A 13274-nucleotide genomic window follows, 5' to 3' on the forward strand; every position below is an offset into this window, starting at 1 on the left:
TGAGAAAAATAGGAGTATTCTCTTTCACCTGGGTTGGTTAATTAATGCCAAGGCCATAGTTCTCCATATATTGTTTTAAGCAGCTGTGGATTGCCAGTCTCTAATATTACCTGCAGTACTTAATATATCTATTAATAGATCCAGCACAGAGTTAAAGACACCTCCTATTATACATTCTGAGCTGGGGAGGGTGATGGGAAAAAAGAATAGTTTATGAAAGAAGGATGGATATCAAAATGGAAACTCCTCTTTGCCTTGAATTATAGTTGGCTAGAAAGATGTAGGGGAAAACACTTAATCCCTCATCCATTCGACCCTCAACCCTTCATCCCTCATACATTCGATCCTTGACCCTCATCCCTTCATCCCTCAACAGTTTCTCTCTTGCAAGCTATGTGGAGCCCCCTCCCACCCTGCCACAGCATGCACAGTCACTGTTCCACCACCACGCTCACATCCCTCTTCCTCACACAACACCTCAGTCTTTTCAAGTCACTTTCAGAAGCCCTGTGCTGGATCCTGACCAATAATTACAGACTCCCTTACATTCTTCATCTTCTCAACGATTTCCTCATTGTCACTCCACCATCCTCACCTCCGCACCATGGGCTCACTACTCTTACACAAGCTTTCTCAGAACTTGGTGTCCCTCTCTGTGAGGAAAAAACCTCAGGGCCCAGCACTTCCATCGAATTCCTAGGCATCAACCTGGGCTCCATTTCTTTCAGGCATCTGTACCCACAGAGAAAGTACAGCACATCACTCTGCAAACTATCTTCTGGTAGACAGATGCACAAAACGCCAGCTACTGGCCCTTCTCGGCCACCTCAATTATGCCATTTGCATAAGTCCACAAGCCAAATCTTTCCTGTCCAATCTTTTAACTAAAGCCGCAGCCATCCCCTCTTTCCATGATAAAGTTGTTTCGGATGATGCATGCAAAATGGAAATGCATTTGTGGCAACATTTCCTTTCTTCTTGGAACAGCATTTCTTTCTTCTATGATGATTTCGTCATTCAACTTTACACGGACACAGCTCCTTCCGTAGGTTTCGGTGGTTACTACGAAGGGAAGTGGTTTGCTTCCAAATGGCCTGGAGAGATCAAAGCCCTTGAATCAGAGTCCCACTCTCCCTCATCTGCACCTTATGGCGCTATATCCCATCATCGTAGCTGCCATTCTTTGGGGGCATGAATGGTCTAGGAGTCCATACTAATACACTCTGACAACACTGCAATCGTAGAGATCCTTAACAAAGGACGATCTTGTTCCCCAGCCATCATGCAGTTCATGCACAGACTCACATTAATCTCAGCTCAACACCAGTTCATTCTCAGGGCAGCCAACATTTGTGGTTATGACGACAGTGTTGCCAATTCACTGTCTCGTTTCTCATTCCATAAATTCAGACACATGGCCCTAGAATCGGATCTCTAACCTACACCAGTCCCATCGTTTTCAGCCACGACATTCAACTAGCTCCTCAGCTAAGTACCCCTCTCTAACACCTCACAAGAAGCCATCCTTAACAGCCTCACCCCAAGTACTCTCTCCGCCTACTTAACCAGCTGGAATTGATTCAAGGCATATCACGCCTCTTACCTGCTGCCATTTCCCTCTCTGGACGTCATGTCCATATGCAATTTCATCACCCATGCTCATTCCAATCAAAAAATCTGGTCGTCCACCATTCAAACCTACCTAGCTGGTATCTGCTTCATTATCAAACTAATCTCTGGCAATCATTGCCCTTCAATCTCTCACTCTTATATCACAATGTTGATCAAAGGCTTGCGTAAACAGGAGCTCCGACCTTCTAAGCCTTTGTATTCGTTCTCTACGCTCAGGCTACATATTCCCTATGGTCAACTTCACCCTATAATCCATGTTTCTGCTGGCTTTCTTTGGCTTCCCAAGGTGCTCAGAATTCGCACCTACTTCATCCTCCTACAATCCTTCTCATCATGCCAGCCTATCTGACATCACCATCCACACTTCCAACTCCCTCATATTCATGCTCTGAAGGAGCAAAACAGCTTCTCACTGAAGCAGGAAAAATGGCCATTCAATTCTGGTTCCAGAAACATTCTCACAAAGTCCTCCGCATTTCAGGTATATCCTCAGAACACTACTCAAGCCATTCTTTTTGCATTGGTGCTGCATCCACAGCTGCCAGACTGGGCATCTCAGATCAAACAATCCAGGTCCTTGGCCACTGGTCATCTCAAGCATATTGCTCCTACTTCCGCAACAATCTCAACAATCTCCATCAAGCCTACACTCAACTCAGTTTACTTTAACTCTGACTCTTTTGGGGGCCTGTAATCAGCTCAGGAGAAAACACATGAGACGGAACCCCACACTGAGTCTCCCTCCGCCCAATCTCCAGTTCATCCTCTCAGACCATCCTAACAGAAGACATCCCTCTTCCAACTTCACCCCCACTTACATCCATTCACCTTTCCTCAACAACTAACACATTAAACATTTAAACGACGTATTGTTGTGGAATGGTCCTTGCTAGTGTATTAACATCCAATACATAACAATTTTAGTGCTGAATCATAACTGCCTGGTAAATCTAGTTACTGTCTAGTTATTGAAATAATGCCGCATTAAAATCATTATTATTCAGTGCTCGGGACTTTTTGTACAAGTTGTATTTAAGTTGTAAGTATTCGTTCGTTCTGCATTTTAAAAATGACTCAAAAATGTGGCATGGTCCTTACAAGTCAATCAATCAATCAGTTTTATTTATAAAGCCCAATATCACAAATCACAATTTGCCTCACAGGTCTTTACAGCATACGACATCCCTCTGTCCTTTGGACCCTCGCAGCGGATAAGGAAAAACTCCCCAAAAAAACCCTTTAACGGGGGAAAAAAATGGTAGAAACCTCAGGAAAAGCAACTGAGGAGGGATCCCTCTTCCAGGACGGACAGACATGCAATAGATGTCGTACAGAACAGATCAACATGAAAAATTAACAGTAATCCGTATGACACAATGAGACAAAAAGAGAGACAGAGACAGAGACAGAGAGAGATATAGGACAGATGGTAATGACAGTAGCTTACAACAACATTAATGAAAGTAATAATATTATAATCAGGGGTGGAAGTAACGAATTACAAATACTCACGTTACTGTAATTAAGTAGATTTTTTGGGGTACTTGCACTTTTATGAGTATTTTTTTCAAGTGTGTAATTTTACTCATACTTGAGTACAATTTACACCATGTAATCTACTTTGCTACTTTTAAAATCATAAGCTGCTACTGATTTGAAGTATGGCTAATGATAACAGCAGCAGCAGAAGGCATCTGGCAGGACCACAGCAGCAGCACAACCACACACGTCACACTATCCAGGCACCGCTGCGATATAAGTTAACCTGCGAGACAGTGAAGCATAAAGGCTCCGGAGAAGAAGCCGAGTTAGTGACATGCAGTACGGCCGAGTTAGTGAGATGCAGTAATAGAATACGAGAGAGAGAGAGAGAGAGAGAGAGAAGGAGAGAAGGTGCCCGGTGTATTATAGGAGGTCCCCTGGCAGACTAGGCCTAAGTCAGCCTAACCAGGAGCTGGTACAGGGCAAGCCTGAGCCAGCCCTAACTATAAGCTTTATCAAAGAGGAAAGTCTTAAGTCTAGTCTTAAATGTGGAGACGGTGTCTGCCTCCCGGACCGTAACAGGAAGATGATTCCACAGGAGAGGAGCCTGATAGCTGAACGCTCTGGCTCCTGATCTACTTTTGGTAATTTTAGGGACTACGAGTAACCCTGCATTCTCAGATTGTAGTGTTCTGGTGGGATAATATGGCACTATGAGCTCTCTAAGATTCAACGGAGCCTGACCATTTAGAGCTTTATAAGTTATGAGTAGGATTTTAAATTCAATTCTGGATTTTACAGGGAGCCAGTGCAGAGAAGCTAAAACAGGAGAAATATGATCTCGTATCTTAGTTCCTGTTAATACACGTACCGTTGCATACCTAGAGTTAAATAGAGCTACCTGATAATAGGGAATTACAGTAATCCAGCCTTGAGGTAACAAAAGTGTGGACCAATTTTTCTGCATCTTTTCGGGTCAGGTTAGGCCTAATTTTCGCAGTATTACGCAGATGAAAAAATGCAGTCCATGAGGTTTGTTTTAAATGGGAATTAAAAGACAAATCCTGGTCAAATATTACTCCGAGGTTTCTTACGGTAGTGGTAGAGGCCAGAGCAATGCCATCCAGAGAAACTATGTCATCAGATAAAGAGTCTCTGAGGTGTTTGGGGCCAAGAACAATAATTTCAGTTTTGTCTGAATTTAACATAAGGAAATTGGAGCTCATCCAGGTTTTTATGTCTTTAAGGCAATTTTGAAGTTTAGTTAATTGATCAGTTTCTTCTGGCTTCATTGATAAATACAATTGTGTATCATCCGCATAACAATGGAGATTTATGGAGTGATTTCTAATGATGTTACCTAAGGGAAGCATACTAGTGAAATGAAGTTAATTGGTGAACTTAGGTTCGGGAGCAGGGCCACACCTCAACCACACCCCTGATTACCTGTCAAGCCTACTTATACCTGGTCAACCCATTCTGCTCCGTTTGTCTCAGATTTCTCCACCCACCCTCCTTTTCCCTTCCCTTCATGCATCACCCCTCCTACCTCATCCCTACCAACATTCCTTCATTCTCTCTTCCCTTCTTCCATCATCTCTCCTTAGTCAGTCTGGTGCATACCTCTCCCATGTCTCTTCTAGGTACTGTCTGGGGGGCCTGTAATCAGCTCGGTTAGGAAAATACTTGAGACAGAACCCCCACACTGAGTCTCCCTCCACCCGATATCAAGTTCATCCTCCCAGACCAACCTAACAGAAGACAGCCCTTTTCCATCTCCACTCCCACTTACATCCATTCACCATTCCCCAACAACTAACGCCTCCTGAATTACAATAAACATTTAAACGATGTATTGTTGTGCCGTGGTCCTTGCTAGTGTATTAACATCCCATACATAACAATTTTAATGCTGAAACGTAACTGCCTGGTAAGTCTAGTTACTGTCTAGTTATTGAAATAATGCCGCATTAAAATCATTATTATTCAGTGCTCGGGACTTTTTGTACAAGTTGTATTTAAGTTGTAAGTATTCGTTCGTTCTGCATTTTAAAAATGACTCAAAAATGTGGCATGGTCCTTACAAGTCAATCAATCAATCAGTTTTATTTATAAAGCCCAATATCACAAATCACAATTTGCCTCACAGGTCTTTACGGCATACGACATCACTCTGTCCTTTGGACCCTCGCAGCGGATAAGGAAAAACTCCCCAAAAAAACCCTTTAACGGGGGAAAAAAATGGTAGAAACCTCAGGAAAAGCAACTGAGGAGGGATCCCTCTTCCAGGACGGACAGACATGCAATAGATGTCGTACAGAACAGATCAACATGAAAAATTAACAGTAATCTGTATGACACAATGAGACAAAAAGAGAGACAGAGACAGAGACAGAGAGAGATATAGGACAGACGGTAATGACAGTAGCTTACAACAACATTAATTAAAGTAATAATATTATAATCAGGGGTGGAAGTAACGAATTACAAATACTCACGTTACTGTAATTAAGTAGATTTTTTGGGGTAGTTATAAGTATTCGTTCATTCATTCTGCATTTTAAAAATGACTCAAAAACATGTATTCATCCAGCTTCTTCCAGCAAAGAGTGATCCATCAACTATATACAGAGCCCAAACCCTATATAAAGAACATATAAGACAATAAAATTTTTATGCTATTTGACCTGTTCTCCATTTTCTCACTATAACTATTTATTTCTGTCTTTTGAAGCATTGTAACTTAGCTAATTTGGTGTGTTATGGTAGAAACGGTGAGGGCGATGACCCATGTGATCAACCAGGGGATGGCCATGTATTGGGGGACATCACGGTGGACCTCCATGGAGATCATGGTGAGTTCACACACAAGTCTCAATATAGCCTGGAGATGCATTCATGGGTCCATTTGGTTCGTTGTAACAGAAAATTGACTCACTACCTGTGTTGGTCCAAATTATTAAGTCCAAACAGGTCAAGTGATGCCAGTGGTGGTGTTCTCCATCTGCCTGGGTCTGCTTGGCTGTGCCACATCTAGATTTTCTAACTATTCTTTGGTCTCTTTTTTTTAAAATTTGTGCACATGTAGGGTTGGGATCCGGATCCGGTTCTATTTTGGAACCGGGTCCAAAGTTCCGGTTCCGGAACCCGTTCCATCACATTTGGCGTAACGGTTCCTCCAAACGGTTCCTAGATTGTAAAAAACCAAAACAAAAAAAAAACGTCATGTGCATTTCCATTAGAGTGCGGCACGGGCCGCATATTTCTGTCCGAACCCAACCGAGCCCAACATTATCTAATCACTAAAACACTGAGTTTGTGTCACACAGTTGTCATGGTTACAGGCTATTTAACAGGCCGGGTGTGCACTGTGGGTGCTCAGCGGAGAGGGAGACCTCCGTGTTTGAGACGGGAGCGGGCGACGGGAGCAGGCGGCGGGAGGTCCGACGCTTCCAGCGAGGGGAGAGGGAGAAATATAACAAAATAACATAAAATAGGAGACACCTGTCTCCCTCTTTTATTTAATTTTCAGCGTTTAATCAAGGCGGAGGCTGGCGGCTGGAAGTCTGGAAGGGGAGAGATAGAAACAAACAGCCAGTGTGTGTGTGTGTTCTGTTCAGGTGTTGTCACGTAAATAACAGTGCCCAAGCATGAATGCATATAAGTATTTTTTATTACATTGTTGTGGTTAATTTTAATAGTGTTACTGTAGAAATCAGAGAATCACTTTGTGTTGTTATATATTCTCAGGGAGATGATACAAGCTCTAAATCTGAAATACACACCACACACAAATGTGTATTTTCATCTAATTGTACTGTGCAACAGTTAGAATAAAGTTTTTGTATTTGTATGATTGCATTTGTGTTCATTATATACTTGTTTAATTATAGCAAGCATAATGAATATAATGTAGGAATCGGTAAGAGGAATCGGTAGGGAATCGGACCGTTAAGAAGGAATCGGTAAGGAATCGGAATCGTTAAAATCCTAATGAGTTCCAACCCTATGCACATGGGATTTGCATTGGTTTTCCATGTATGTGTTTTCAGATCAGGTCAAAAATGTTGGACCTATGAGGACTTGTATAGTTCACAGCAGGTTTGTTCCCTGTGAAACTGTTTCATGTGTGCTGCAGGAGGCATATTCGGTGGCTCGACAGTTTAACCAGATCCCACCCATCTGCGAACAGGCAGAGTATCACATGTTCCAGAGGGAGAAGGTTGAAGTGCAACTCCCTGAACTCTTCCACAAGATAGGTAAGCAGCTGCCAGTATGTCAATGATTACAATAATAAAGAACTCACCTATTTCCACCAAGCAGTCCGGTACAGCTCAGTTCAGTTCAGTTCAGTTCGGTTGTAGATGGTACCAAAGGAACCGTTCCTTACTGTCCCCATTTTTGCTGTCTGTGATTGGTCACTCTTGCTCAGGGCTGAGTTGTGGCTGGTTTTGAGGCTTATGTAATGTCTGTCCATACCATGGCAAGTCTTACATACATTAGTAAACTGTAACTATAAAATGAAAGGATGTAGTCTGAGAAACAAAATCAATTCATTCACAGGGCCAACTGCTGGCAACGTTTAAGGTGGAACATTTACTTGTAATGTTACTCCATCCATAAGATGACAACACTAATCAATCAGCACACGTTACATTTTTAATATGACAACTGTGACCATTCCATTAATTTTTATTGTCTCTCTTGGATGACATACACTTTTAGTAATGAGTGAATCTTCAAGAGTTTAAAAAGATATTCATAATATAATATTAATTTCAACCAGATTATGTGAACTGCATGTATTCTAATCCTCACTTGGAGAAAAAAAAAGCATCGCAGAGCATCGTTCCTCTGGGCCACGGCAACACTAAACCACCACGCTTGCCTGAGAAGGACTAAATGCACAAACCCACTATTTTTAAATATCCCATTCAGAGAGACGCTCATTGCAGCCTGTTCTATTTTGTTCTGAAAATGTTGGCATGCAGCCTCATTCTGTGGACGATAAATAAGATGCAGACTTTTCATCTTTGTCACCGGTAATGAGGAAATACAGTGAGTGCTGGACGGAGCAGTGAGTGACAACAACCTCGCCCACATTTAAGAGTAGTATTTGCAGTGGAAACACTTAATGGACCTAGGGTCTAGGTACCATGTCCAAAATGTTAGTTTTGGTTCCAAAGGAACTATACTGAAAGCGGTTAGTGGAAACAGGGCTCTAGTCCCCATAATGAACTGCAATAAATGGCAAATAAAAGTAACTGAACAACACAGCACAAATTTGCTGCATGTGATATGATTTACAAAGCCTGTTTTGGGCATGCAGGCATTGGAGCTATGACATGGTCTCCACTGGCCTGTGGGATCCTCTCAGGGAAGTATAACAGTGGGATCCCCTCTTGTTCACGTGCTGCACTCAAGGTAACACTCTTACTTTCCCCTCTTCATATTATTATTATTATTATTATTATTATTGTTGTCATTAAATCTCTATTTAACCAGAAAAAAACTCTTGAGATTAAAAATGTATTTCTCAAGGCTCTGCTGGCTATGACAAGCACCATTATAAAGTTACAGACAGACTGCATAGAACAGAAATGCTCATTTGCCAAACTCTGTACGTACCCTCAGTACATACAATAAAGACATTGTGCTGTCTGTAACAGGGTTATCAGTGGATGAAGGACAAGATCCTGAGTGAGGAGGGGCACCGCCAGCAGATGAAGCTCAAAGAGTTGCAGGCAGTGGCTGACCGACTAGGCTGCACCCTGCCCCAACTAGCCATTGGTACAGCAAAACTAGAATTTGTTGATCTGTCTATATGTCCATCATATCCTACTAAGTAGTTGTCCATGTTTTTTTCTTCCAGAGTCCACACATTTGTGTCTCTGTCATGATAGCTTTGTTGAAATTGGTTGTCACTTCATAACAGATTACACTTAATTTTATCTGAGGTTCATTTTATGCTTATTTTCCAAAATGACATCTTTAATTTCTCATGTATCATGGTAATCTGTAACTAGATAGTTTTATAAACATCCTTCATTGTCACAACCTTGAAAAAGTATTTCACTGTTTTTCAAGAAAAACACTTAAACACATAACGACACTAGCACAAATGTGTTCAGTACACATACAAGTAGTTGTGATTTCCTAGTTCATGATGTAGTCCAAATGACTTCACTCTTTGCCTCCACACAATACACGTTCTACATTCATCTTTTCTTCCTGTGCTGCAAATTCCCACAGCATGGTGCCTGAGGAGTGAGGGGGTGAACTCTGTCCTGCTGGGAGTCTCCAGAACCGATCAGTTGATGGAGAATGTCAGAGCAATACAGGTCAGAGAGCATATAGGCAGCAGGGGGAACCATTTTATGTCATGTAATGTTTTTAATAGTTCAATAACCCCAACCAACATTTAATGGTACCAGACAGTCTTGGGTCAGTGTTTGGGAAAGCTTTAGGTCAGTTTCACAGCTGCTGTTACATTTACTTAGTATCGACCAAGAAAAGTAATGATTTATTGTTGTTACCTTTTAGTTCGGGTTTTCAAACCAATTGTTTTACAGACAAACCAAGAGATGTAAACACAACGTCATATGGACCCATGGGTAACTCATTTACCCACATCCTTGACTCCCGTACTTGACTGCACTAGCTAAGAGTTACAACATATAAAGGGTGCAACTACCCCCAGTTAGTCTGGGACCATTAGTGGCCATTTTGGTAAGGAACCAGAACCAGGGTGAGTGAGACAGGATCCGGAATTCAATGGATGTGCCTTTCCGTCAAAATAAAAGCACCAAGCTAATAAAAATGCTGTGGAACTTTAATTTAAAGAATATAATTTACAAGAAAAGCCCCAAGCCATTAAGTTAATCGTTTTTCTTACACCCCTCATCACCCCAAATCGATGGTGCGCCGGAATTTAAAGTTTTACTTTGGTGAACACTTTTACTTTGGTGAATTTGGTGAATTCGGCATCCGCTCTCTAGACCGGAACCAGAATCCAGACAAAATTCAGAGTGAATAGAAACCAGACTCTTCACTTTATGTGAAGAGCCTGGTGACGTGAGGCTACCCCCAGTCCCAGACATAATGAAATATAATCGGCACGGATGAGGCACATGATATTAGTGAGGCAGAGCAGGGTTTTTTGTTTTTTTCTCTGACACACAGCACCATCTTTGTAGTGTGTGGTTTTGCACAAGCTTACTGAGGTATTGAGATTTGCCAAATGATAAAGCAAGCAGTTTTAAAGGATTTAGAGGTATATTCTTCATTAACTGGGTCTGAATTCATTTACTGAATCGTTTTAAGAACAGGATGTATTGATTTAATGTGTTTATTTCAATGTGAAATGTAAAATACCCACAATGTTGCTCTGCTGCATCACATTGCCTCTAGTACTTTGAGCCATTGATTTCAATAATTTTTAAAGAGATTGTATTTGTTTTTTACACAGTGCTTTGGACAAATTTTACCTGTTGGAGGGCCACAGAGCGGGAAGAAAAAAATAGACCACCTGTATCAGTCCTGTGCACAAACATATTTTGGGGCAAGTGCTCAAACAAAAATCATAATAGAAAAACAGAAAAAAGGAGTGCTTCTTTTGGTGGATAAGTAAAAAAAACATCAAGGTGCCCTTTGGTGAAAAAAAAAAAAAATCGTAGTAATTATGAATTTTAAAAAATAAAGTTATAACATGTTTTGCTTACTTACTAACCCTGGAAATGTATTTATTTCTGTAAAGGAAAACAAAATTGAGGTGACAAATCAAAATGAAAATATAATAGAAGCAGTAAGACTCTCAGGCATTCTGTACTGCTTTCAAATATTTATTCTCCTGTAGATCGACTTCTCTTATTTCATGTTGTCTGCTGAGTCAACACACATATTTTATTTTACCACAGTAAGGTTTATATGGTTCTGGATGTACAGAGTAGAAGCTGCTCTGACACACTGACAGACTGAGGATGATTTCTACCACAAAGTTCTTAAATTAGGCATGAAGTTAATGGAGTGCTGAAGAGAAAAAAAGTCTTCTGGGGGGTAGTTTGGTTCATTTACATCAAATTTATGTTTTCTCTTGTTGTTACTTTCCCATCATAACCCTTTAATTTAACCTGTGATACAGCTAAATACTTTATTTCCAGTTGGTTCAGAAATAGAATCAAATTCACGTTTTTGGAAATTCAATCCAATGCCCAAGTATTTGTTAACAATACAGTTTGTGTATCTGAGTAAACCACTGTGATTTCATTGAATAGTCATATACTAATACTTGAAATTATCCTCTAAATAAGCTTTAAATATTCTTAAAGAATCCCAGAGAAGAGATGCCTGCAGCAGCTGCAGCTTTGCACTTGTCCTCTCCTTGTCTGCACTCTTGGCACGAAATATGTGCACCACCAAACCTCATTTCAGATTTATTTAAATAAATTATCAGAGCTGCTGCGTGGGAGTTCTAGGTTTTTAAGGACAGGTGGAAGTGGAAAAGCGCTAGGGTTAGGGTTGGCTTAATGGTGGGTTAGTGCCTGGTTTAGAGTGGCTGTATTGAGTTGTTTTAATGGTCTCACAACAGTGAGGTTAAACAATACAGAGGATTAGGGCAAACACTATAGTTACCTGGGTGTGCATGAAGGCAGGTCACAGGGAGACATGGTGCTGTTCTGCAGGGCGCACAATTTATGTGTGTTAACTGTGGTGACTGTGACAAAAGACGCTGATGATGGAAGGGCAGGGGCTCTTGCTGTCTGGCAGGAGTATAACTTAAATGTGGTTGTCAGGTATTACAATACACTTTTAATGGAGAATTCATGCCATGGGTTAAATTTAAAAACTAAAATATTAAGCTAGAAAAAGAAATAGAAAAGAAATGTCTTACAAAAAAAGGGCACTTATCCAGTCAGAGGGCAAAAACGCAGGCGCTTGAACACCACCTGGGGTCTCCCTGTGTACACGCCTGCCAAACAGGCAAACAAGCCAGAGTTATTTGTGACACTCAGAAGTCAAGGCCTGCCTCCAGTGTAAGGCTGTTTAATGTAAAAGTCTGGTTCTGTCCAAAGTTGAGGTAAATACATAGACTGAGAAATATCAGTAATCTTTTCTCTCTTATCATTCCACAGGTTCTTCCGAAGTTATCACTGTCAGTTGTATCTGAGGTGGATAACCTCTTGGGGAACAAGCCCTATAGTAAGAAGGCTTCCTAGAAGATCCTAGAAGCACCAGGGATGAATTGTCATGCTGTTCTGCCTATGAATGAGAGACAGCAACACACATGGGCAATATATATATATATATATATATATATATATATATATATATATATATATATATATATTCATATATTCATTTGTGACAGTAAACAGTGAATAACAAGCAAAGATTTGCCATAACTCATTTCACCAAGTTAATGCACTGTTGATATACTTCCTTGTTCACATTACCACATAATAATTGTATAGTATGCAGTACTTATTACAGTTGTTTGAACAAAAGAAAAAAGAAAAAAAGGCACTTTATTGTAATCAGCTAAAAAACTAGCTGATAATTGAGCAAGATGCAGCATGGTGCACCAAAGAAGGCATCTTCACTGTCTAAAGACTGTTAACTCAGCACATCGCAGTATGTGTAACTTCAAATATTCATTGTTGCATCTGCATGCAATTAAACACATATTGCACAAGACCTCTAGACCTACAAAACAAAGATGTGATGCATTATCCTTTCCAGTGTAATAACAAAAGGTATGTTTAAACGCTGCTGATACTGGTATTTGGCTGTAATCATAGTCCTTTTATAAAGACTTGTATTAGTTTTTATAAACAGTTTAGGAATTTGATTTTGGTTCCACTGATGTACTGATTAGTTCTTGTTAGTCAGTTAATATTATAATTTGTCTAACTTTAGCAATGCATGTTGACTTTTTAAAAATAAATAAATAAATCTTCACTGTTACCTATTGAGAAACACTCTGTAGTGGGGCTTTGTTTTTGGATATAACAACAATATCCTTAATCTGATAATTGTGGAGCTAGAACAGTGACAGTTAATTCTGGCAATTAAAAAAAAATACTTGAACTGAAAAACAGAAGTCTTGGCACTTAAACACTTGTATTGGAAGAGTTATACTGACACTGAAACAAGTATCAGCA

General features: G+C 40.4%; 1 protein-coding gene across 1 annotated transcript in view; it reads left to right on the forward strand.

Annotated features, from left to right (window-relative positions):
* The window catches only part of LOC117258763 (voltage-gated potassium channel subunit beta-2-like), a 221063-nt gene extending 208667 nt beyond the window's left edge, over positions 1 to 12396 (forward strand). Inside the window, exons 10-15 of the mRNA XM_078170444.1 lie at positions 5884 to 5969; positions 7253 to 7373; positions 8444 to 8538; positions 8784 to 8904; positions 9367 to 9455; positions 12246 to 12396. Coding sequence (XP_078026570.1) covers positions 5884 to 5969; positions 7253 to 7373; positions 8444 to 8538; positions 8784 to 8904; positions 9367 to 9455; positions 12246 to 12329 — 596 coding nt within the window. The 3' untranslated portion in view covers positions 12330 to 12396. The remainder of the gene's footprint in view (positions 1 to 5883; positions 5970 to 7252; positions 7374 to 8443; positions 8539 to 8783; positions 8905 to 9366; positions 9456 to 12245) is intronic.
* Positions 12397 to 13274: the final 878 nt, after the last annotated feature.

This window comes from Epinephelus lanceolatus, chromosome 8 (genome assembly GCF_041903045.1).
Source record: "Epinephelus lanceolatus isolate andai-2023 chromosome 8, ASM4190304v1, whole genome shotgun sequence".
Classification (NCBI taxonomy): domain Eukaryota; kingdom Metazoa; phylum Chordata; class Actinopteri; order Perciformes; family Serranidae; genus Epinephelus; species Epinephelus lanceolatus.